At 38.6% G+C, this 25,125-nt stretch overlaps 1 protein-coding gene across 1 annotated transcript in view; it reads right to left on the bottom strand.

The window, feature by feature from the left end:
• Positions 1-25,125, bottom strand: part of pcdh11 (protocadherin 11) — a 132,102-nt gene that overhangs the window by 48,043 nt on the left and 58,934 nt on the right. The window contains exons 5-6 of the mRNA XM_010771949.1: positions 13,393-13,428; positions 8,069-8,267 (exon numbers count right to left, since the gene is read on the bottom strand). Coding sequence (XP_010770251.1) covers positions 8,069-8,267; positions 13,393-13,428 — 235 coding nt within the window. The remainder of the gene's footprint in view (positions 1-8,068; positions 8,268-13,392; positions 13,429-25,125) is intronic.

A 25,125-nucleotide genomic window follows, 5' to 3' on the forward strand; every position in this document is an offset into this window, starting at 1 on the left:
GTTGGTATTGTTTTTAATGATGTAACTGATGTTCTATCAGCTGCATGGAATACAAAACAAAATAAGTTCACCACTCTTGAACCTAGCGTTTCACAAGTTTAATAAGCAGTTGAACCATATTGTGGTTTAGGAATCACAGAGTCAGTGAAATGGAACAAAGTGAATTGCTGGCTGGGCCTTTGAGCCTACATCCTTGTTTGAAGTCTCTGCTATCCCTGCCGAGTTCAGAATACATTGTCCAGAGACAAGATGAAACTTGGCAGCTATTGATCCCTTCCCAAACCAGACACCAGACCTACTGAACATGTTAACAACTTTGGAATAAATAATTTAATTGTGCAGATCTTGGAAAAGCCCACTCAAGTCACAGGGCTGCTCACTGCAACTTTTGTGTTCTCTCCTAAAAATCTAGCTGAATGAAGCTGAATATTTAAATCACACCTCTCAGGGCATTACCAAATGTTGCATCAAAGTAATAATTGATGCTTTAGCAGCAACCAATCTGTTTCTAGTTTTAAACGTTCATTAACCTACTAAAACATTTGAATGAAATAACAAAATAAAGAGATGTCAATTAAAACAGCCAAATTTGTAGATGTCTGTTTAAAAACAATTAAAACCTACAGTAAGTGTGTGTCACTCATAATGTCTCGTCAACTAAGAGACCTGTTTTCACTCTAATCACGGTCACGTCTGTGTCAATTAGATGTTAAAGGGGACCTATCATACAAAATGCACTTTTTGATGTATTTTATACATAAATATGTGTCCCTGGTGTGTCGGGGAACTCACGCAGCGTCAAAAAATAAAACCCTCTCTCTTTTCCTCCGTACCCAAATCTCTAAAAACGGGGGTACAACAGAGCTGATCAAGATTTGCGTCTGATGTGACATAATATCGGAAATGTGGACCCACGGCACTATCAGAAAGTTGCTATCAGAAACAATGCCCGACTGTTTTGGACGTAATATGGTCGGTGCATGTTTACATTAGCATGGCTAACACTCATAGCTAACCTGTACTGGAGAGCATGTGTGTGAAGAAGCAGGAAATAAGAGGAACTCACCTTGTGGTATAACCGGCAAGAGAGAAAGCCTTTGAGCTCCATACTGTTTCAAAAATAATCCTTGATAATCCATGATATGGCGTTTCACCACGGCAGTATTCAGTTTAGACAGTAGCTGCCGGGTCCCGCATGAGCTCAGCCCAAGCCCCCAGGAAGTGCACCTGACTGAGGAAAATATCCGTTGTGGCAAACGGCGGCACTACACTTCCGTATCAGTCGCTGGGCCCGGAAATACTTTTTCCCATTGACAAACATTTGGAAAGAGACGTCTGTAAATCGTTGGATAATTTTTTTGAAACTAAATAAACTACCCAGTATGAACATTTGTATAGCCCTTATTAAAAACATTCGGTCCTCAAGTTGTAAAATTTGCTAATAACGTTATTCTGAGTGTTATTTTCCTCTGCATTATGAACGCGGATCTAACCCACGGGACCGCACCGCCCGGCACGTTCATGTGACGTGTTCAGTACTACATGAGTTTTACCTTGGATGCACAATAAGAACGGATTATATGATTATATGAATACTTTCGTGACCTTTCGCTCTCTCAAAAGTTGGGCCATTTTGTCTTCATGCGCCAATGAGCAACTCTCATAGGAGGCTCCGCCCCAGTTCTTATTATACATCCATGGCTCCGCCCCCTCCTTTTTTTAATCTTTTTTTTTTTTTAAAGCTTTATTCCCAAAATCAGTACTTTTGAAACAGGAAGTGAAATAGAGGGATATGAGGCATGGCTAGAATGGGTGATCTGTTTGGTATTTTGAGCAAAACACTTCATAGACATGTTTTTTATATATTTTTATATATCTGAGACCTATACTATTGCCTAAAAATAGCATGATAGGTGCACTTTAAGTCAGCTCTAAACACTCATCATGTCATCATTAAACTTGTATTATATGAGTTATTTTTCAGGTTTTGAAATTAAGCACTTACAATATTGAAACTATGAATGCCTTACTCCCAAAATGTAACATCTTTTCCCAGCATGTTCTGTATAGATCTAGATGTTTGTACCGCAAAGCCCCTGTCTCAACTTCACAGAGGACTTTGGCAGGGCAACAGAGAAGAGGTCTAATACTCTGGAAAAGGAGGTTTCTTACATGACACTTCTCAGTCCTTTGAAGGAGGGTGGAGAGAGATTTCTTCGAGCCAAGTTGACTCCTTCAGATCAATAGCTCGTCTGTCTCTCTGAGACAACTGGTGTGGCATTTGAACCAGATAAAACAAGGGTTCCCCTCCAGCTCACCTCTGAGAACTGAGCGCTTCCACCAAATCCCAATCAGTTGAGAAGGATACAGATGAGTCCATCTAAATCCCCTTCTGACTCAGCGCTAGACCCCCAGCGGTCAAAACAAAGAGAGAGGAAAAAATTCTAAATCATCTTAAAAGGAAAGGTCCAATCTATGTAGGTTAATACTCACTGTTGCTTCATTTAGATCAGTTGCAGGCCCACTGGGGCAGCTGTAAACAGTTCTGGGAGCCAGAAGGCACAAAGGCTTTTATTTATTTATATGCAGGAGAATATATAGCGAGAAGCAAACTGCAAATGATGTGAAAAAAAAGGAGTTGGAAAAAGTTATCTTGTAGATTGTGTAATAACTGCAAAAAGAGGAATAGGCTGATTTACCATTTTATGTGAGGCATGAATAAAATATACACGCCACAGCCAGCATATCTCTGATAACATGACAATTTGTAAGGTCATGATGTGAAATGAATGAGAAATGCTCCCTCCCATCTCTCAACAACCACCAGCGACCCTTAAGCAGCGTGCTTCATTCTTAATTACTTTAGTGAAGCTGCTCATTTGTCAGCAGCAGATGACGAGATGGTCTGGCAGGAGTAAAAGGTTGTGCTAAGTGTGTAAATGTGTAGAAGGCCATTAATATCAAACAGAATGCCTGCTCAGTCAACTTAACATGAAAAAAAAATTAGTTTGAAAAAAAGTCAAGCCTTGCAGTCTCACAGTTCATCCTCTTTTTGACCTGTTGTCAGCCAATTATCAGTAAACTCCTACAATGCTGGACTTTAAACTCTCTGAACAAGGGTCCTCTTCGCCTTTGCATGTCAGCCTTTCCCCCTGGTCGTTGATGACATTGTAACACTAATTACAGCTAATTGTTCTATGCTGAATGGATTTAGTCACATTGCAAATGATATGCCATTGGTCAGTGTCACAATGTTTCCACAGAAAAATTCAATGGGGAATGGAAATTTGCACAAATGAATGTAATTAAGAAGCACATTCATTACTTCTAATTGCATATGAGAACCCTCAAAGTGAAACTGAGATTGGGTTCATATGAATAATTAATGCAGCTAACTCTACTGAAGACGATGGCGTGCTTCGTTGCCGTCACATAATGATTTGCTAAACTATTGCATCGTATGACAACATGTAGCGCTTCAGTTTTGCAAGATGGTTGGTCCCGCTTTGTCTAAGAGTTCCAACCAACACCATGCAACTTCTTTCAGGACTCCTCATGAAATCACTTTATTCACAGGCAGATTGAATTCCAATCTTAGCACTGGTATTGGCAGCCAGACATACTGGGTAGAGTCAGTGTTTGAGAAGTATTACAACTTCAAGTAGTCCCTGTACACTAGATGAAGTCAAGTGGCCTTTTCCAACAGAATTGAAAACGTGCAGTTATAAATCAGTCAACTGGAAACTCAGTCTGAGAGCTTTTATGAAAATGTTGGACGTACAGAAATCAAAGAGTTGGGAACCCCATAAAGTATGAACTCAGAAAGCCTTTAATCAGATTATTTGTCTGCAGGCATTAGGAATTATACATAGTTTACTTTTAAAGCCTTAAAAACTAATTTGGACAATGTTAAATGACATTTAAAAATCAAACAACATATTTGATTAATATCTAGTTATTTGATGAAGCGATTCCTTATTGTTAAACATTTTTTCTTTTATAATACACTGTGTAGCACATTTAAAACTGTAATCTTATTATACTTGCAGTGTTTAAAACGGATTGGCTTATTTTAATAGCAGATTTAGATCTTAGACAGACAAGGTGTAAGCTGGTCATTTCAAAGCCATATGCCACAGATTAAGATACGGCATTATATTGTACAGCTTTTTCATGTTTCTTCTGGAGACTAATGCAGTGCTTCAAAACTGCCTGTAGTGAGCTGCTTGTAAGTGGGGAAAATCACAAGCTCTTAAATCCCTCAGCTCTGACAACAGGAGAAAGAAATAAGTATATTACAAATCGCCCAGAGAACAAAATTGTGTATTGTTTGAAAAATGTGAAGGATTTAGACTCAGGGATTTGCTCCCACTTTGCTGCACTTTGTATGAGGGCTTAGTTCTGTTTGCCGTTCATGACATGATGATTCCCATCATGCACAAATAATGCTTTTCAGGACTTCATAAGGTCAAGAACAGATTGAAAAAAATATAATAACATCAAAATAAAAACACAGGATTTAATAATGCAATTGCAAACCTTAAGTGATCACAAGTGCAGTCGCACGGATCAGAACAAGGCCACTGATACAACAAACTCAAATCCACAGGAGGAGTTTGTGAGCCAACATGGGTCGGAAATGATATTTTTAGCACCTTCTTGCTTTTACTTTTACAATTAAACCGAGCACTTAGTGAATCCAGGAAAAGGTGCTGCAGATGCCTAGAAGGCGGTTCTTTTTAAAACTGTGCAGAGGATGCCACTGAGTCAGTAGAGAAAATCAGCTGAAAGAGAACTTATTTCGTATTCGAGGGAAGAAATGCATCGCATATCATTATGCATTCCTGTTTTTGATGTGTTGATGAAGTGCTGCAATTTGGCCCAAAGGGGCAGGTACAATTCATCATGCTTAATTGTTCTGGATGTGCAGTTCTGTAAAAGCCAGCTGTAAGACGCAGGGGGGTTGGACATAAAAACACACATGCTAATGATATTAATTTGCAGCTTTTATCTATTTGTCGAGACAGAGGAGGAAATATCAAAACCTTCGGAACATCGTGTGACAAAGGAGGCGACAGCAGAAAGACTGATGGCGGGTGGTGAAGTAAGCCTGGAGGGGGGAGCAAGAGCCCATAAAATGAACAGCCGCCTAACTCATAAATAATAGAAACATAAAATGTCATATGAACTTTATTTCAAGAGTGGGTGGTCTAATAAAGATGCAGGTTTAAAGAGGAGTTGAGAAATTCATTGTCATAAGAAGGCCACATGGCTTGCCTTTGGCACGGACAATTATTCAGTGCAAGTTGACATTCTGGTCCAAGCTGAGGCACCTTTACGAAACAATACCACGTTTGACTCCTGAAATTCTCTTTCTACCAACATGGCTTTTAAGTATTTCAATCTCTCAGCTCTATTTCTTCCTCTTCACTTGGAGCCTTTCCATCTCCACTCCACTCTTTCTAGTTCTCTCTGCTTTACAAATTCAGTCGACATAATACGAGTTTGCCATGGCCATGTCGGCCTGGTGCTCATTGATAAAACCAAATCGCATCCATCTTATGCCGCCATCTGTCACCAACGCACTTGTCGTCTGAGACGGTCAACATCCACAGGACCCATCTCTCTTTTTAAACTGAGCAGCACAGAGTCAGGGTTTATCTTTTAACTTCTGGAAGTAGAAAGTGAAGCCAGATGAACCAGGCGACATTCACTCAGTCAAGTGATGTGCGAGAGTGTGTTAAATCAGTGGCATCTAACAGCAAATGAAGGACCTTTATTGACTTTAGGCGAGAATATATGGGGTGTAAAGTCAATTTACCTAAATTATAGAAATATTAAATATTACATTCCTGTATGTCTTGGCAGCCTGGAAACTCAAGCAATATGAACACTGCATATTTCTACATATATTTTACAAGGGATAATATTAATCATATCACTTCTTATGGTGTTTACTCAACCCTCAAAAGCCTTAAGGTACCGGTACCTTTTTATGGTTTTATCAGTAAGAATTACATTTAATATAATTTGGTGGGATATCGTTACAACAAAGTATTACTAGGGGGATTGTGGTCAAATAACTAAACTGACTTTTCCAATTACCAATATTAAACTCTCTCTCAGTTAGTCTGTTAAAACACTCAGCAATTTGTATAAGTACACATGCATTTACTACATTAGCATGGTTTTCTATCTAAAACTAATCCACTTCAACAAATATTACCCCAGAGGGAAGAAGGGTAATAAGTGCAGTATTTGAGTAAGTTTATGAAGTATGAGATGTTTATGTCACTGAATATTAATGAGATGATGAGCAATTGCCTCTGTATGTGAATGAATCACATATATGAATCACTTCTGTCACTGTGGTGAATATATTAAAGGGAACAGCTGGGGAAGGAGAGGTTTGATCATTAGATGTAGGTGTTTCTATGTGTGTTTATACACGTGCCTGGTGTGCAAATGTGTGTGTGTGTGTGTGTGTGTGTGTGTGTGTGTGTGTGTGTGTGTGTGTGTGTGTGTGTGTGTGTGTGTGTGTGTGTGTGTGTGTGTGTGTGTGTGTGTGTGTGTGTGTGTGTGTGTGTGTGTGTGTGTGTGTGTGTGTGGAATGGAGGTCAGCTGGTTGTGTGTAGCTATGTCGTAAAAAAAAAGAATTCTTGGAGAAACTTATAATGTCTTCTTATCAGAAATAGAAAAATTACATATGTAGCGGACCATTGCATGTAAATGAACAGGAATCTATCGCCAGGATGCCACCCATCTTGTCTACTGTCTAACAAATACATTCACAATCACACTGACACTGACACCCAGACCTGTCAACACAGCTGCTGTGGAGGCAGATGCACCATGGGCCGTTGTCTCACTTACAACTATGACACAATGGCTACTGCACGTAGGTGTATGCAAAGCAATCTATTTCTACCTGTCCTGTAGATGGTTTCTCTGCCGGATAGAATAAGAAAAGAACACACTTGTTTTTGTTGACAGGTAACTCTGTGCAATGGCTAATGCATTTCTAGGAATGATACACACAGGCCACAGGAGGAGTGAAGGTCTACACCTATATGAGCCTCCACCAAGCCTGTAATATATGGTGCAGGGTTACCTCCAGAAAATAAAATCTAACCCACCAGGACTAGAAAACCGAGCCTGAAATGGAGGGGGTTGGTATGTGACAAGGACAGTGATAGGGGACCTGTTCATGTTAAGGTGGAGCAAAATCATTTCAGCAGCATCATTGGCATGCTGCTGGTTCACGGGCTTTGGATCCACACTATGGTTGGTGGAAAAACCCAGGGTCCTCTGTTGTGTGTCTTAATCACATTTCTTTTTCCACTCAGCCAGTTATTTTCGAGCCATGATTTTTTTTTTTATTGTTGTTTATTTATGAGGAAAGAGTTGTGTATCCCATCGTTCAATGGGGCTTTTTTATGTAGAACATCATTGGGCAGTAAGCCAGACAGTGACAGCTGTCTTCTGAATCATTTGAATAAATTGAGCAAAATAGTCTCAACTTCAGAGATATAATTCCCCCATAGCTTATGTTACAACATTTGAAAAATACATTTTTGCAAAATAAATGGTCGATATTAAATGCACCGTTGTGCAAGTTACACCCTTAATATTATTTGTGCACTCCCATGACAACAGATTTGCAGCTTGTTTTGATTCAATCCAATTTATTTGCATTTCTAATACGAATGAGAAGGGTTTTTGGTTTTAAATCTTAATAAGTAGAACTCAACAAAACTGTTGTACCACTTATCTAAAGAATGACCTCACAGAAGCATTATGAGTAGCAGACATATTTATGTGTAAGTAGATTATATATGTTTTTTACTGAAATTGTATCTTGTTAAAAGTTTGGAAGGAAGTCATGTTCCTATGACTAACACAGCTGTAATCCCTTGACATTATTTTACTGCATAACAACACAGATGGCCACTTGTAAATTAAATTATGTTGAAACAGCCAAAATAAATAACGGAACATTTAGAAAAAATGAGAAAAACTAAATATCATAATGCGCCTGCTGTCTGAGTAAAAAGTAAAAAGTACTCACTAGATTCAGGGTCTGAGTTTCCATCTCCCTCGGTGCGGCTGTTAGGTGATGTTTGCTCATAGTACTCCTCCTGGGGGAAGCTGAGGGGAAGGGGCTGGGTGGTGCTGGCCGTGCTGCTTGGCTCCGGGTCTCCCAGCCCGCTGTCACTGCAGCTCTCCTGGGAACCGTCTGGAAGATGGAACGTCACGCGGCGCTGAGTCTGGAGCAAACCAACAAACAGAAATGTTCTGTTAGAGACCCCTGTGTAAAATGTGCAAAAGATGTACAAAAATAGGAAATAAAACAGCGTAGTGTAGCTAAGAGTGCAATACACATTACAAATCATTACATGACAAGTTTGTGGAGTGAAAAAGGAATAGCTGACGTTCGGCTCCAGCCAATGGGGAGCTGTTATTCTGAAGGTCACGCCTATAGTCGGCTATTCAACGCCCAAGCATTAGAAAGAACGAACACCATAAAGATAATTATCAAACAACATCTTTTTCTAGGGCCCTTGATTGTGTAATCACTCAAATACTAAGTACAGTAATACAATGAAGAAAAAAGGTTGGAAATAAAATAAAATGTCCAGGTTGAGAGAGAATTTAGATACCACCATAAGTCAAATGAAGAGGAAATGCTTGGTGATCACAGCATTGAAATATGACATTGAAAAGTATCAAGGTGTTCTTGATAACTTTATAGAACATTATCAAAAGAGTTTTTGCAGGGATGTTGTTTGCAGAAGAGAGAAGTTCCATCGCCATATATTCTAGTGAGTTATGAGCTACAAGGACATTTTCTGGATATACACGTTGATTCTTTGTGGTAAATGGAAAAAAAGTTACCAAATTAGAAATTCCTTTCTTCTCAATTGTATTGAGATACAGGACACAAATATCTGAGATTGCAAAACCTGGGCATTCAAAACCGTAACTCACTGCAGGGTTATATCAGCTAAGGGAATGACCAACCTTGTAAAAACACAATGTCATCGTCAATCCAATGTTTGAGATTTGACCTCAGATAGTGCTTGTCTTTAGTGTTTTTCTCAACAAAACACTGACAAATGTATTGGCCACCAGAGAGAGAGTATGTAAAATCCAGTCCTGTCGTTCCTGAGATGAATGCACCTCGGTATAAAACTACGAATCATTTATAACTGTTCTCTCTACTCCTAAAGACAGTCCTGGAACACTACCAACGACAAAACAAAGATTATTAATGTCATAATGACAAGTGACAACAAGGCTTGTTTATAGGTAAATGAGTAATGTGAGATGGTATTTACAAGGGAAATCCATTCCTAATTGTATCAGAGGTTATTGTTAGATAACAACCATTGCATCTATCATCTTCAACTGCTTTTAGTTATAAAATATGGCAAAATGGCATCCTATCACCAGGGGCACTAATTGAAACAGTGACCTCATAACCCAAAATGGATTTCTGGCCTGTTGAGTTTAGTGAATTACTTTCCAGATATTAAACCCAGTAAAAGATTTATAATTGCAACTTCCCGTCCTGATAAAGATTGGATGTGTATTAACAGGTTGAACTATGTCCTAGTTTCCCTCTCACCCAGTTTAGACACAAAATAAGTGGAATGTGTGTGGAGGCTGAGACTTTGATTTGTAAAGTCTTGGGGATCACAGGAGTGTGGGCATTTTCTTCTGAAAGGTGCAGGCCTCTTTGATTTCTCTGGTGGTTTACAGAAGTTCATGTTGCGACCTTTCTTTGGAGCTTAAAAAAGAAAAACAAATCCTGTGTGGGGAGCGGTGTCTGCTATCATGTTCGCGATTCCTCCAGAAAACAAACCGCACAGTTACACTCGTTCATTTTGTGAGGCACCGTGGGTTCTGTAGATACCACTGATTTCACATTTTTCTTCGGTTTTGTTCATATCATTTCCCTCTACTTTGACAAAAAAACGAGGAGCGAGGCGATCTGATAGCTTTGAGGTAATGTCGGTAAAATTGTCATAGTGATATATTCTGTTGCTTAAATTCCTGTCTTCACATGACTCCCTGAGTAGCATCATACTGCCTCACACTGTATAGGAGCATAAAACACATAAAATATAATTACGCCCTCAGCTTCGGTTATTGCGGTGAATTTTATATATCCCATTATTCAAACTGATAAGAGATTTTTTTTCAAAGCAAATATAACTATCTTGATTTTCTTCATCGCTGTAGCAAGAAGAGCAATATGCAAGTCCCGAATTAAAAAAAACATTATTAAAACATGCTCCTTTAAGCTCAGGAGGAGGTGATGTCTCTGTGTGAAAATACTTTACCGCTTGTTGTTCTTTGATAAGACTAAATAAGGCTTAGAAAATTGGAGTGCAGGAGAGTGAAATAAAGTCTGCCACTAATGAAGGACAAACTGCCAAAAACTAAGTGCATAAAAAAAGCTTCATTTAAAAACTATCAGAGAGGGTTGACTAACCTAAATCCACACAATTAGCACTCTGAAAGCACAACTGAGTGGTTTTCAATACTGTGATGTTGAAACAGCTAGCTTATTATTCTATTTACTTGATTCATCTAGGTCCCGAGGCCACAAATCACTGTGTGTGGGTGTGTGTGTGTGTGTGTGTGTGTGTGTGTGTGTGTGTGTGTGTGTGTGGGGGTGTGCCTGAGTGAGTGTGTGCCACCAAGTAAAAGACAGGTGAGAAATAAAGAGAAAACGGGCATGCAGTCAAAGAAACGAACCAAAAAACACACACAACCTTCAACGTGTGAGATAACAACTCAAAAACAAATACTTTTCGTTGCCGTTTATATTTATATATTTATGTTTATATTAAGAAAATAAAACAGCAAAGAGGTACAGTATCTGTTCATATGTACCATACACATTTCTGACCAATCTGCAAATATTTTATGCAGGACTCCTTTGAATTAATCTTGTTTCTCCAGCACAGTTTGTGCATATTTTGCTGCCAAATGATGAGGTATATTTCTAAGGTTCGGTATGAAAGAGCTTTTTTTCCACTCCTCATGCGGATGTATTCATTTCCTAAGACAGAGAGGAGAAGGATACCTTGTTGGCAAAATCATATAGTTCTGTCTGCCATGTTTGCCTACGCTTTTCAAGGAGTCTAAATATCTCTTGTTCTCAAACAGCGTTGGCAGCTGTTTCTCCAATTACTTGAGGATGCACGAAAAAAGTCCAGGTTCCAGCAAAAGAAAGAGCCCACTTATGGAAGGTTGGCAGCTCTACAAAAAGCAAGCTTCCTCTCCACATGACTCTAATTATTGGAAACTTGCTCCAACAATGGCATCCAGAATCTATTAGAACAAACAGCTGTCCGTGACAATTAGGAAATAATCATTTTGCATAAGGGAGTGTGTTCATTTTAGGCGGCTGTTTATTCAAGCCCATTCAAGTTGGTGCAAGATGTTAGGAAAAGCCGCATTTGATTTTACAATGAACCCAATGCTAAGACGTATATAATTACAATGTTAAGTAGAACAAACACCATTAAATGGGATGGAATAAATACAACTTATGCCGTCAGAAGGATTGACTAAGGTGAATAAAACATCAGTGTTGAAAGACAAACATGACAAACATTCACAGAGGACTCAAGGTGAGTGTTTTGAGAAGCATTATCACTTATTTAAAGAAGCTGCCAGAAATCCATAAAGCAAAGACAAGCTGCGGTAAGAGATAAAGACCAAACAAAGCCCGTTCAGCCAGATAAAACACTGCCTTGAGAAGTATGTACACAGAGATAACATGAACAGGAGAGATGGGTGCCAAGTTCTACCATATAACAAGCCAGCCAATCCAAAACCCTCCCTCTGGTAACCACCCAGACAATAGGCAGATTGGGCTGGATTCAAACGTTACAGGATTAGAAGTCTGTTATATTTAGACATAGAGGGAATAGCAGCCTACAACCATGTCCTTTAGAAGGCCACGACTCTGAGTTTTATTAGGATGAACGTTACCCCCCAACTACTGCTCTCTAGAAACAGCAAAGATTTCAGTCCTACACAGAGAAGTAGTTCTTGGCTGACAACCACCTCACTTTGAGTGATAAACAGGGACCACTTAGGAGTGAATCAGGGGAGATTGGCTCTGCCATTTCAGATAAGGATCAGCTTGCGGGTACACCTAGACCTGCATAAATCTTTTCAGAGGAGATGGTGATTTGTCATGTCTCACATGTCTTATAAGGAGGACAAAATAATAAAAACAGCATTGGCGAAGTATTTCTCCCAAAGGGTTGTGCCGCATGTTTCTGCTTGATGTCAAGATCGGGCAACATCCACACAAATCTGTTAGTGATTTCACTTTGTGGGTGTGTCCTTCCTTTTTGTACACGCTGTTCCAGCGTGGCCTATTATGTGTGAGGTGATATCTCACTGTTTGTGAAATGATGAGTTAGCGGGAACATGCAAGAAGGAGGTGATTGTAGCAGCTAGTGGGCAGACAGAATACTGGGTGATTTTTGACCTATGATTTATTTGTTTAAATACATTGTAACTGTTAATGAGTCATATGCTATGATCTTTCTGTGCAACAAGAAATATGACAGTATTAATGCAAAGTATATCCCTGAATAAATCCACTTAAAGTAATATAAGAAATATTTGACCATTTTAGAATGATTCTTTGAGACTGCTCGACAAAAACTAGTTGGTACGAAATACAAAACCTGCGGTTTACACATTCTCTGTGAATTTAAAATGTTTGAGTTGAAACTCTTGACAGCCCTGCTCTCAGACTGGTGAACTGTGAGCCTGTGTGCAGACATGAACTGCAAGATAAAGAGAATAAAGCGGGAGGGACTGACCACAACCCCTTTGGATTTAATGTTTTAAAAGGAACTGGGAAATGCCCTTCAGCTGAGATGAAACATTTACCTCAACAAGCAAAAATATCCAATTGAAAGTAAATACATTGGCATTTTACTCTCAGCAGAACATGTACTTCTGTTATATGTACATATGTAGCATCAAAGAAACCCACGCACAACCTCACATATTTAAAAAGTTTTATAAAAAAATCAAAGATCATGCCATGAAAGAGATACATAGATAAGTTATTGCTGTAAGATAATACTGTAATAAAAAAAAAAGGGTTTTCTACAAGTGTTTCATGCCTTTGATGGTTTCTCTCTTTTTAACCCACAGAACCTTTCAACTGAAGTTACAACATTAAACTCTAACTGTGGTTTTCAAATGGAAACAATTATGTATATTCCTGGCAAGAAATAGTATAGGGGAGACATGCCGATTTGTTTAAGCGGTAACGTGTGAAAAAAGAAAGCAAATAGACATTTTAATGATGGAAATGCACATGCAAGAAGGAGCAGAGAACAGACTTACATTCACAGAGGTTATCGTGCCGAGTTGACAGGCCTCCTGCAAAGACAAAAGAACATTTCACATCACTGTCTGATTGTAACTCTGCAGAGGATTTACTATAGGAATGGATATGTGAAGCAAACAAAGGAAACTGCAGTGGGATCTTTCCAGTCAAGAGTTCAAAATGGACACCCTCATAGATTTTGAGGTTTAAAATGTATTTGTTGTTATGTTTGACTTGAGATTTAGGATACATATTGATTTCTTCCTCATACGCAGAGTTTGTCGAGCACATAAACGCTGGGTACGCCAACAAACCGACTGCAGAGCACACACCCTCTCCCCAGAACTGTAGAGAATAGGGCAAACCTGACATCCTGACAACACAAGCCATACAAATGACACTTTGATAAAGATGTTTTCTCTGCATGTCAGAAAGGAAAGTGAGCAGAATATCAAATGAAGCATCAAAAATTAACAATAAACAGCGTCAAGCTTCTAAATTGGGAACAAAAGACACCCGCAAGCCTGCGAAATAGCATCCTCTCTCTGGGGACTGAGATAACTCACAGAGAGATAAGAGTATTTAATTTTTAATCACCAATTTTGTTTTCTTTGTACTGTGTATAATAATCCAAGTACATGACTTGATTTGCAAAGAAAATAGAAGAAATCTGGCAGGGAGAAGCCACTGAGACAGGGGGAGAAGCAGAAAGGACTGCTGAGGTGGAACGGTAAAACAATGAACAGGAAACAAGTTCATGTCAACAGATTATCCTGCCATAATTGTTCACTAAGGGATGTTGCTACTAACTGAGCGATAACGGTACAACCAAAGCCATTCATCAAAAACAAAATGGAGCTTCAGGGTGGAGAACCAAACTAAATTAAGAAGTAAGGTCTCCAAGCTTCTGACAAATAACTACCTGGCACAGTGATATCATTTGTATTGAAAAGTATTTATCACAGACTGTACTTTATGTATACACACATATATATATATACATGTTTGTGTGGAGACATATTGAGACATTTGGGAATTGTTTACCATTTAGACAACTAAAGTCATGCATGCATAACATTTAATGCTGAAATGTTCTGATAAGGAATGGTTAGTGTGGTCGATACTGTATATACAATTATTATAGGGAGAATGCACATGCAGGCTTTACAAAAATGTAATATAGACACGATCTCACACATGACATGTTGTGCATACTGTAAGGTGACATATATAGGTTATAAAAAGCTCTTATAACCTTGATATGAGCTAGAATTATTCATAACGTACTTATCACTACACCAAACTGTCATTAAGTCTGGAACTGCTATAGCACTAACCTCTAATAATTAATTGACAAGGATAATGAATGTTTTAACTTTATGTTTGAGTATATGAGATGATTTTTCTAATATAAATAATTGCATATTTGAGCACACCAACATTTGTCAGGTCTATTTGAAGAGTAACTCATTTGCATTCACTGACTGGTCATTTAAAGCAAGGGTTTTACTTGAGGCTGCCATCAAGCAGTTGTTTCTTCTCCAAGTAATGTTTTATTCAGCATCTTGTGACACACACTTCAAGTTAGAGACCTTGCCAACCAATTAAATATATGATAATGTACATGGGAGATCTGAGAAGGTGACCTATGCTTGTCTCGTACTTAGATGACATTCAAAATAGTAGTTGTACATCTGATTGCTGGAGCCCATAAATCAGAGAGATATCTATTTTTTTCTCCTCAGCAAGGATTGGTCAGTGACCCTCTCTCTGTTATACGCCTCTCAAACTAGTGGTTTCAAAGCACCCACATGCAAGCCTGGGAGAGAGAGTTATGCTTAAGATAAGTGCATTTGTTGGTGAACCACATCAAAGTACAGAGGGATGTCTAAGCGAGCAAAGGCAGTGGAGCTTGAACCGAGCCTTTGATCACCCCAGGCACTCTGATCATTAAAATATTGGATAAATAATTGATTTAAAACACCAGACCTTATTGTGTTCTGTTTCTGTATCCAAATGAATCCCAGTTTTGAGATACAGTGGTTGCACAATGAATACATGCATGTAGTAGGGCTGCTCAATTAATCGTATTTTAATCGCAATTACGATTTTGGCTTGCAACGATTATGAAAACAACATAATCAAAATAAAACGATTATTTATTAAAAACATACTGTTCAATTTTTTTTTCTTCAATAAATGGATGTTTTCAAAGTAAATGGATAATCGTTTTTAATAATTGTGATATCAATTATTGGCCCAAATAATCGAGATCATGATTTTTGCCATAATCGAGCAGCCCTAGCATGTAGGAGTTAAGGAATCATATAGCATAGCATGATATGGAATGCATTTATACACGCGTGAAGCACATGCTCACTATACAGTGCAGTCTATGAGTTCCCCAGCACTCAGTTACAGTACCAACCAGAGACGGGCTGAAGTGCTGCAATAACCCCTGGTCTCCAGTGAGGGTCTGAGCTATGGCATGGCAGGCTGGCACAGAAGGAGGAGGACTGGGTAATAATCAAAAGGCCTTGACAGAAGGTAGGTAAGAGTGCATTCCAGCTGTGTGTAGGTGACTGGAGGGTAGCTAATATTACATCTATGGCGGGAGCCTGCAGTGTGCAAGAGAAAGACAATGAATCCACTGTGTGCATAGCAACGATATTAAAAAGATCATTCCAATCCGATTTTGTCTATACGCTAATAATTTTCCTTCACTGCATTTATCATTACATTTATAGTATACAAAATAATCTGAATTAATACAAATATCAACACCTGGCCAGAGAATTATTTATTTTATTACCATACATAGCTCGAAATTCCTGAACTGTTGTATGGGGAGGAAATAAGGAATAGAACAGAAAGATATCTCTTAATAATTGTGAGGAAACAGCCAGCCTAATTATTAATTACAAATTTGAATTACAATTTATTGACAATTCTTAGAGCTATATTAGCTAATGTTGTGTTCCTACAGCAACACTCTAAAAACATAATTTTGGAATTCAAGCACAATTAAAAAGCACATGTTCTCAGCCCCTAAACTGTGTGTAAAACATACAAAACAGACTTGTATTCAAACAAAAATAACCAGAGGTACTGTTTCCCTAAAGCCATCTTCAAACCCACAGCCAATTAAATAACTATGTCTGGATTTTTCAGGTCTTGTTATTCCAATTTCTCTGATGGGATTTTCCCCTGACCTCTCTGTCATCAAGCTCACAAAGGTACATGTCAACATTACATTGGAATATCAATCAACTTCATTTTCCTACTGCTCATTTTTAGCAATTACTAGAGCAGGTGTCAAAATGATCAGATTTCCAGCTTCACAAATACATATTCTTCATAATAGAATCAGTGAGAAAAAAATGTTTATATGTCCTATAGCTAAATTGGCTGACCTCTTGAATCTGTCAGGAATATGACGTCAGAGTTGAATTATTTAAATTAGCATCTTTAGGCAAGTTTGTGAAAAACAGTTTTAAAAGAGTGTATAATGCAATAACTTCAAGCTACAGTGAAAACCTTAAAACCCCTCATCCCTGGGGTCCCCATGCTCCTAATAGTTTAACACTAATGAGATCTGCAACTCCCATCTCTACAGTCTCAAACATTTCCAGTAGACTTCGTAATGTAAATACCTTTGAAGGTGTGAAGAAGGACCGAGTGAAGCAAAGGGACAGGAAGCTGGATAGCTAGCCAGTTTCTTAAGCGGCTAAATATTGCCTTTGTGTATTTAACATTTGTTTTGAGTCAGATTAAGGTAGTCATTGGTGAGGCTCACTACCTCAGTTCTCCAGAAATATTAGGGCAGTGCCACTGTCTACAATTTGTTGAGAGATTGGGAGAAAAGCATGTAGCCTGCCATCAAGTGGTTATCCCTGAGCTGGATGTAGCTAAAATATTAAAAGAAAATTAACAGTTTCTTCAGGTGTCATATTCACACATGCAAACATATGCACTCGTAATATAAATATTCACAGTGGAAAAAACTTTGACGTGTATGCCATCTGCTCATGTGTGCACTCAACATGCATATCTCACCCAAGAAACAGTGGGCTGAGTTCAAGTTGACATCCCTTATATTTCTGGCGAACGCAGCATGTCTTAGGGAGCGTGATAAAACTGTTGCAAACAAAACACCTCCTCATCAAAAAAGGCTAATAAAGTCTTCAATATACTTAAGTGTAGCCTTAAATAAATAGAATCCCCATTTCCCTCTGCATTGGTGTTCAGTTGTCCAAAGTGTATTGACGTAGTTATTGACATTCAATAAAGGGAAACCCTCTCAGCAAACCGCTGTGAGTGGTATAAATCCTTTACACTTCTTGAGTGTGCACAAGGACCAACTTTGCTTTAACACAATTACTAGACAGCAATAATGTCACAGTGCGTTCGAGCCAATTTTGATTTACAAGTGGACAACATGTTGCCTTTCCATCAGCTTATTATTATTAAGTGGTCCTCTATATATGTGCTTCCCCTGGACAATCACCCCCTCTTGTTTCACTCTTAGCAAAATATTGATCCTCCCAGTGTACCGGCCCCTCCTGATTTCATTAGGCTAGCTGCCGTTAATTACTCCACAGTCTAACCTTTTGCTGTTTCATTTGGACCGACAAATTGGGTGAATTAAAGAAGGGAAGGTGGAAAGAGGAAAAAATGGGAAGGGAGAAGAAAAAAAACTCCCTAGCAGCTGTAGTGGAGAGCCCCCTCCTCTCTCTGTGGTGCTTGTGTCAGAATCCCAAGCGGCGTAATAATTAAAAAAGTTCATCAATTTTCTTTTTGCTCATCAAATTATGCAGAGGGAGGCTACTCCGGTAATTGTTGCAGAGGATTCATTTACGGAACCATACCAGCTTGATCTAGTGTGGTTATCTGGGGAAATGCAGAATCTTTTCACTTCTTTATGTGTTTGTAAAAGATGTTGCAGCTTCAAGCATGATGATCATTAAAACACAGTTTACACTTATTTATTTATAAGGATCATGTGGCAGACCAAAATGTGTTTTACACCCTGTTCCTGACACCCCAATCTGTGTACTTAGGGAAGGTATTATGAGAGATGGATATGACACATGGCTGCAAAGTTATAATTAGACTTTATTTAATACCTTATGTCATGAGATTACATGCGCGGTGCATGGCATCTAAAGCATGCTTAAGTCGCAAGGGAATGTAATTGATTAACCATATGAGACTGGGAACCAGATGATGAGGACGATGCTTTTAATCCATGTTAAATCAATATAGCCACTTCCTACACATCAAGGGATTATTGACAGAAATTACTACCAGCTATAATTGCTGATTTACAACACATGAAATCATTTCTGCCTTTCTGCATCAATGTGGATGTGTACAAATGAGTCAAAATCAGTCGCTGGCTTTAATCACCTGATCAAAGTGGGACAATGTTTCAACTTGGAAACATTTCCAACCAAGCGAGTGACATTTATAGGATCTTCCGGTTCCTTAATACGAGAGATGCCCTTTCCTCAAGGTTGAGTACATTCTAGTTGAAAAGATTTTCCGTGATGCAGAAGGAGCCATTCAGAGTACTCCCTTTGGCTGAGATAATAACTTCATCATAATTAGCTTGTGGTGCTCAGGAGTGTTGAATTGTCAGTTGCAGTGGGATCTGGGCTGATTTATTGCTTGATTTAATTACGTATCAAAATTCAATTAGACATGCTTCCAACCAAATTTAAAGTGAGTTTTGTCAAGCTGTCCCTTGATCAGGCACGGCTTGAAGGACATCCTTCATAACACAGTGACATCTAACTTAATGATTATCGCTTACAAAAAAGATTACTCTTGTGCTTAAAGATGAAGATGGAAGAAAAAAAATGCAATGCCAGTTTTAGAGCATGTGTGCTTTTTCTTTAGTCTTCCATTACTTGTTTCACATCTCAAGTGACATCAAACAGCATCAAATAGTGTGAAACAGACCTTGATTTAGTACTGATGTGAGGAAGGTTGCAGGTACTTTACTAAAAGAAGATACAGGACAAAATGCTCTTTGAGGTTGACTCTGGCTGAGGAAGTGTCTGACTTTCTTTACCCACATCACTCACTGCCTGCTAATCCCTTTTTGCTCTAGAGTACACTAGGGAAAAGAAGGGGAGCTTTTTTTGAATAAGTGGCACACCAGCCTCCAAGAGCTACATTGATCTTTACTACTATGCAAATCCAGGATGTCATGGTGTCTGTGCTAAGAAGGGAGGAGGGGAATATTTCAGCCGGGGGTCTCAAGTGGTTGTAAATACACTTATTGACAATTGTATTGGGTACACCTTGGTATAACTGTATATAGCATTATTTGAACATCAGGATCGTAATTTCACTTTTGAAGAATTGATTTAACAAGGGGCCACACATGTTCCGTAGGGATCTTGATCTATCCGGACTTGACAGAATAGTTTTTGCAGTTTTTCAGGGGCGTGAATTCTGTGAACATCCCACTTCACCTCTTCTCCAAAGTGTTTTATTAGGCTGTGATCTGGGGACTGTGCACACCATTGAAGTAAAGAAAAGTAATTTCCTGAAACCATCTTCAGAAAATGACACATCATCTTGCTAGAAAAAGCCCACTGGAAAAAAGTCCACTGTCAATAGCAAAAAGCAAAAATGTTATTAGTAAACCAACACCTGGCCAACTTAAGATGTTTTCCTGAGTTAATTTATGCCCCAAGTTGTTTCCTACAATATCAATTAGTAATTGCATTGCAGAGATTAACACTTTGTTCTAAGGGATAACCAACGTGTATAATTGCATCCTAGTTATGGTCACGTTGGCACATTTTAGCTTTTTAATCTAAGGGTATTTATCTGAGAGTGCAAGAATATTGAATTCAACGTTTCAATACACTAGCCTACTCCTTAAAGCTACTGTACTATACAAATGTTTTCCATCCATTAATGGGTATTGCTAGCAGATGTTTTAGCCCCATTTGGCAGTAATTAGCATTAAACCAGAAGAACTTAAGCATGGCATTTAAGTGCGATTGTTGGTGTTAGTAATATCAAACACCATGTGCTTTCGGCTCTGTATTTTCACCCATGCCAATGTGAGGAAATACAAGTGCCCTTTTTTGCGGCATTGATGCCTCTTTACTATCAAAAAGCTTTTTTTCGCCTCAGATTTTCTCCTCAATAAGCACATGCCACATAGAGCGCTGTACATTCATTTGTGTCTTGTTTGGTAGTAGCATGTCAGGTGCAGCTGTAACAATGCATTACCTTAATAAAACCAAAAGCAAGTTTCCCTTTTAGCCATAGCTGGGTAAAGCAGAGGAATAAAGTAAAAAGACACAGGGAAAAGTTTGTTAATGAGCTCCATCTTATTCATTTACCTTATAGAAATGGGTCCGTTCTGCCAAACAGCAAGAGTGAGCTCCCAACGGGCTTTACGGAGCTTGGACTGTACCATTTGAGCAGGGGGGTTTCATGGTTTCAGGAAATAGTTTTTTTAAGTGCCCTTTTTATTATTTATGTTATACATTCTAACTCTTATCATTACACTTATTTCTAATACCATTAAAGTAAAACTAAATATTAAATGATTAATGAAATAAAAACCCTATGATGTTTACACCTGATAGGAGAAGCCGTATAATCATACAATCAGGTTTTGACCATATTCATATTGCAACATTAACAAATATCATCTATGCTCTTAAAGAGATTGAGTTTTACTCATCCTGTATGGCATGTCAGAATCAATAAAAACTAAAATTACCACAATTTGTTGACCCCATTAGTTAGTCAATTTGCTCTTAGCATCCACGTATGTTCAATCTCATAGTGAAAGTTTGATTAAATTAAGCAAATAAATTATATTTGTTGGTGTTACAGTAGTTATCACCATATTAACATATGTGATTCCAGTGAAAATATACTATAACTTCTTTGAGAAACATGCTGTCTTCACATAGAGACTTTTTACAGAGAAGTACAGAAGACTGATACAACAATAAGAGTTACAAAAATAACCTGAAGCTAAACATCCACAGACTATTGAGCTTGTGGTGTACAACCAGAAGAACGGGAGACACCCTGCTGGTTTTTATTGAGGGAGAGTGCTGTAGGTGAATAGAGGGGACTCATGTAGGAACCTTGGGGTCCACATAGTAAAAAAAAAATGAAATTGGACACGATTCACAAAGATGAAGCCCTCTTCAGAAGGGACAGAGCAGTCTGTTCTTCCTGGGGTGACTCAGATCCTCTAGTGTGTGCAACATGCTCCTGCAGAGCTTCTATTAGTCTGTGTTAGCCAGTGTTCTTTGCTTTGCCGTGGTGTGCCGTGGTGTGTGGGTTGGTGGCATCATGGTTTGGAGTCAGCGATCTCTACAAGCTGTTCAGCAAGGGCAACCAAATGATCAGGTTAGAACTGGTTAGAACTGGAAGCCCCTTGAGGTATTTTTGGGGATTTAAGACATAGAGATACGTCAGTAACATTCACTTGACTTGCCTCGTTATATTTTAAGCTTTGTTGATCTTGTTCCGCTGTAAGTCGATTAGTGAGAACAAAAAAACACCATACAATTCCGTATGTCATAGAACACAAAGCTAAAGTCATGACAGTAGAAAATGCTTCAAATATGAACGATATGATGAAAAAAGCTAAAACATTTAAATTGTGGAAGCTTCACACAAATCTTCAACTCAGAGCGCACAAAAGTTCTAAATGATCACTGCCGTTTCAAGGGGACTCCCAAGATTAGGGTGAACAATTCACTATCCAATTGTGTAATATGGCCAGAATCTACCATTCTGTTTCTTAGTTATGGCATTGAATAATGGCCAGAAAAGTGTTTTTGCAGAACATTATGCTTTGACATTGACCACCTTTTGGATATAAAATGTCATCACTTATTAATTTGATACTACTACTACTATTTGCCTGAAATTGTGTCATAATTAACGTATTAATTCTTAGGGATGGCAAGAAGATAGTTTTGTAAGCCCTGTGGGACCTTGAACTCCATCCTTCAGCCACCAAAATGTATTAAGTTATTCCTTCAGTCTCACTGGCCGTCTTTGATGGATGAAATAAAAATCCCTCCAGGCGTTATTAAGGTTACACTTTCACAAGAAGGGAACAGATGCGCGTTATCAGAAACCTTTGCTTTTGACCTTTGATAACCAAAATCAGTTGATCCTTGAGTTAAAGTGAACAATATTCTGCCAAATTAGAAAATGTTGTCTCAAGGCTGTCCTAAGAAGTAGTGTTCACAAAATGGGACACACGAGCAACCCAAAAATATAATTTCTCCTACCAGTCAGTGAGATACAAACAGAGATGCAGGATTTGACTGAAATGAAATTAGACCTGCTGTAGATATTGGTGAGATATTGGAGCCTTCAGGTTTGGCTGGACCGTAAGGAAACCTCCAAACCTTGTCTGCATATGCAGTCTGTCTGCATAGTGAGTCACCTACGCTTGACTCACTGTCTGGAGGAGTGAGCTGCATTAATGCGGAGGTTCATGTAATAAAGTGGCCACTAAGTGTACTGTCAAAGAGGAAAGATGGTGGAAAAGAGAATAGAACGCCCCTTGATGTGTCAAAACTTCCTTTTATTGAGATTGACTAGTAGCGTGAAATGTTCATCCGTTTGATCTATCTCCCATTGAAACATCTGACAGTTTTCTTCATTGAGACTGGCAGAGCCATTGTCCATAGACTGTGATGTGCAATGACATACTGTATCACAGGCCCATGTTTGAAGCAAGGAGAGAATGATTGTCATTCTCTCACAAACATGAGGCAAAATGATAACACCGATTAATGATTTTTTCAGAACATTTATGGAAAATATCTCCTAAAACTGGGAGTTGCTTCTGATTGGAATTTGAAACAAACTCTCTGATATTCAAATGGTTAGTTACAATGGCATTTAGCTTATTTTGATCTGGGTTTCAAAATGTATTCACTGCCATTCTTCACATATCATCACAAGCATAAGGATTTCACAAAAAGCGTGTTAAACATTAACATTTCAACGACTGTGAACCAGCAGTGATAATACTTCACTCTAAGAATAAACCCTTTCTTCTGCTGAAGTGTAGACAGGTCTTCGCTTCAAAAAATATTTCATTTGTTGCTATTTCCAGTGATATGTAATCTGAGCACTCAACATAGATTATTTGTATCATATTTTTCATGGAGGAAACGGCATTGTGCACTATGCTTGCATCTAGAATAGGCCTCTATATACCATTTACTGTGGTTGTAAGACATTCGTTTTTGTTACCTGTTTTGATAATAAAGAAAACCATCTCTGTCCAATCCATTGCCTAATTATCGAAGCATTATTGGCGAAATAAAGGGACTGTTTCTGGTAGACAGAGAACAGTTTAATATGAATAACGAGTACACTTTAATAGCCAAGTTTGACTAATTATCATTGTTGCAAATTTAATACAGCCTCATTGACGCTGTCAAGGTAAATGATTGTGAGAAGGTTTCAAATATTGTACATTTGTATTTTTTTGTTCAGTATCATTCATTGGCTGTCATTTACTATCATGTTCCCTTCTACCAGTGACGTGAACATAAATGCTAAAGAACATAAGATTGGCTGACATAGTTGTTAACAGAAGGACTCTGCATTCACACAAAAAAGAACAAGTTGTTGCTTAATAACAGCATCATGTCATCAACCAAGAACACAAGAACCATTTGTTTTACTACTGATAAAATAAAATAAGAAAATGATCTACAAATGTGAAATGCACGTATAATGTAACCCATATAAATGTGAAAGCCGAGCTAATTATTCAGCAGTTGTTGGAAGTTACGCATGTCTAAACTCACAGGAAGATGAAGTAAAATGAAATACTGGGTCATGGCATCATTTCTCCTTCTGTGTTCCTTAATGGTGACTTATACAAACAGCATATATTTTATCGAATTTATTTCTGCAACTGACAACTTCTTTCCAATATGTACTGTAACTGTCATGTCTTGAGAGGGAACAGAGACAATCCTTCTTGCAAAGCCGGTGGCACAGACTTGGTAAAACATTGATAAAGTGCAGAGACAAGGCTCACAGTCATATCCCCATTTGCTCCACGCATATCTTTCTCAAATATGTTGATGTCAGTTTTTCTGGCAGTGCAGTCAGTTAAAAGTGTGCCACTGATGTAATTCAAAAGCCACTGAGCACAGAGCTGTCTCTCTTCCCCAACCTCAATTGGGGTCCATAACCATCACCAAAACAAACTTCTCCTCACTGCCAGGGTAATTTTTCTTCCTCTTCCACCACTGAGCAGCAGTCGTATTAATATCTTTGTAGAAGGCGAATGTGTGCTTCAGGAGGCCGGTCCCCTGTGTTTTTTTCCTGAAATCTCTTGCTGTTTCTCTGGCCACAGCCAAGTGCATTAACATATGTTCTCACAGTGCACAGTGCTACTCTGCATTGGTAAATGCCTTATTACAGCAAGACCAGCTCTGTGCTCTTCCACTGAATATCCATAAGTAGTAAAACACAGCCATATCGGCTCACTCAGAACAGTAGGGATGTGTCTCACATGACAGGGGGGCTCCTTAACATTTTGTCAGAGGCCCTCTTTGTCAAATTGATATTCCGCCTACTCACAGTAATGGCGGGGGGTAATAATGACAAATAAAGGCAATATTGCTACTGCATGGTACACACTAAGTGTAATAAGGTCATCTGCTGGTTAGGTTTTTTTTTTCTCCCTTATTTATGCCTTTTTAGCATGCAGAGTC

The sequence above is a fragment of the Notothenia coriiceps genome, unplaced genomic scaffold (assembly GCF_000735185.1).
Source record: "Notothenia coriiceps isolate Sejong01 unplaced genomic scaffold, NC01 NC01_scaffold00010731, whole genome shotgun sequence".
Classification (NCBI taxonomy): Eukaryota; Metazoa; Chordata; class Actinopteri; order Perciformes; family Nototheniidae; genus Notothenia; species Notothenia coriiceps.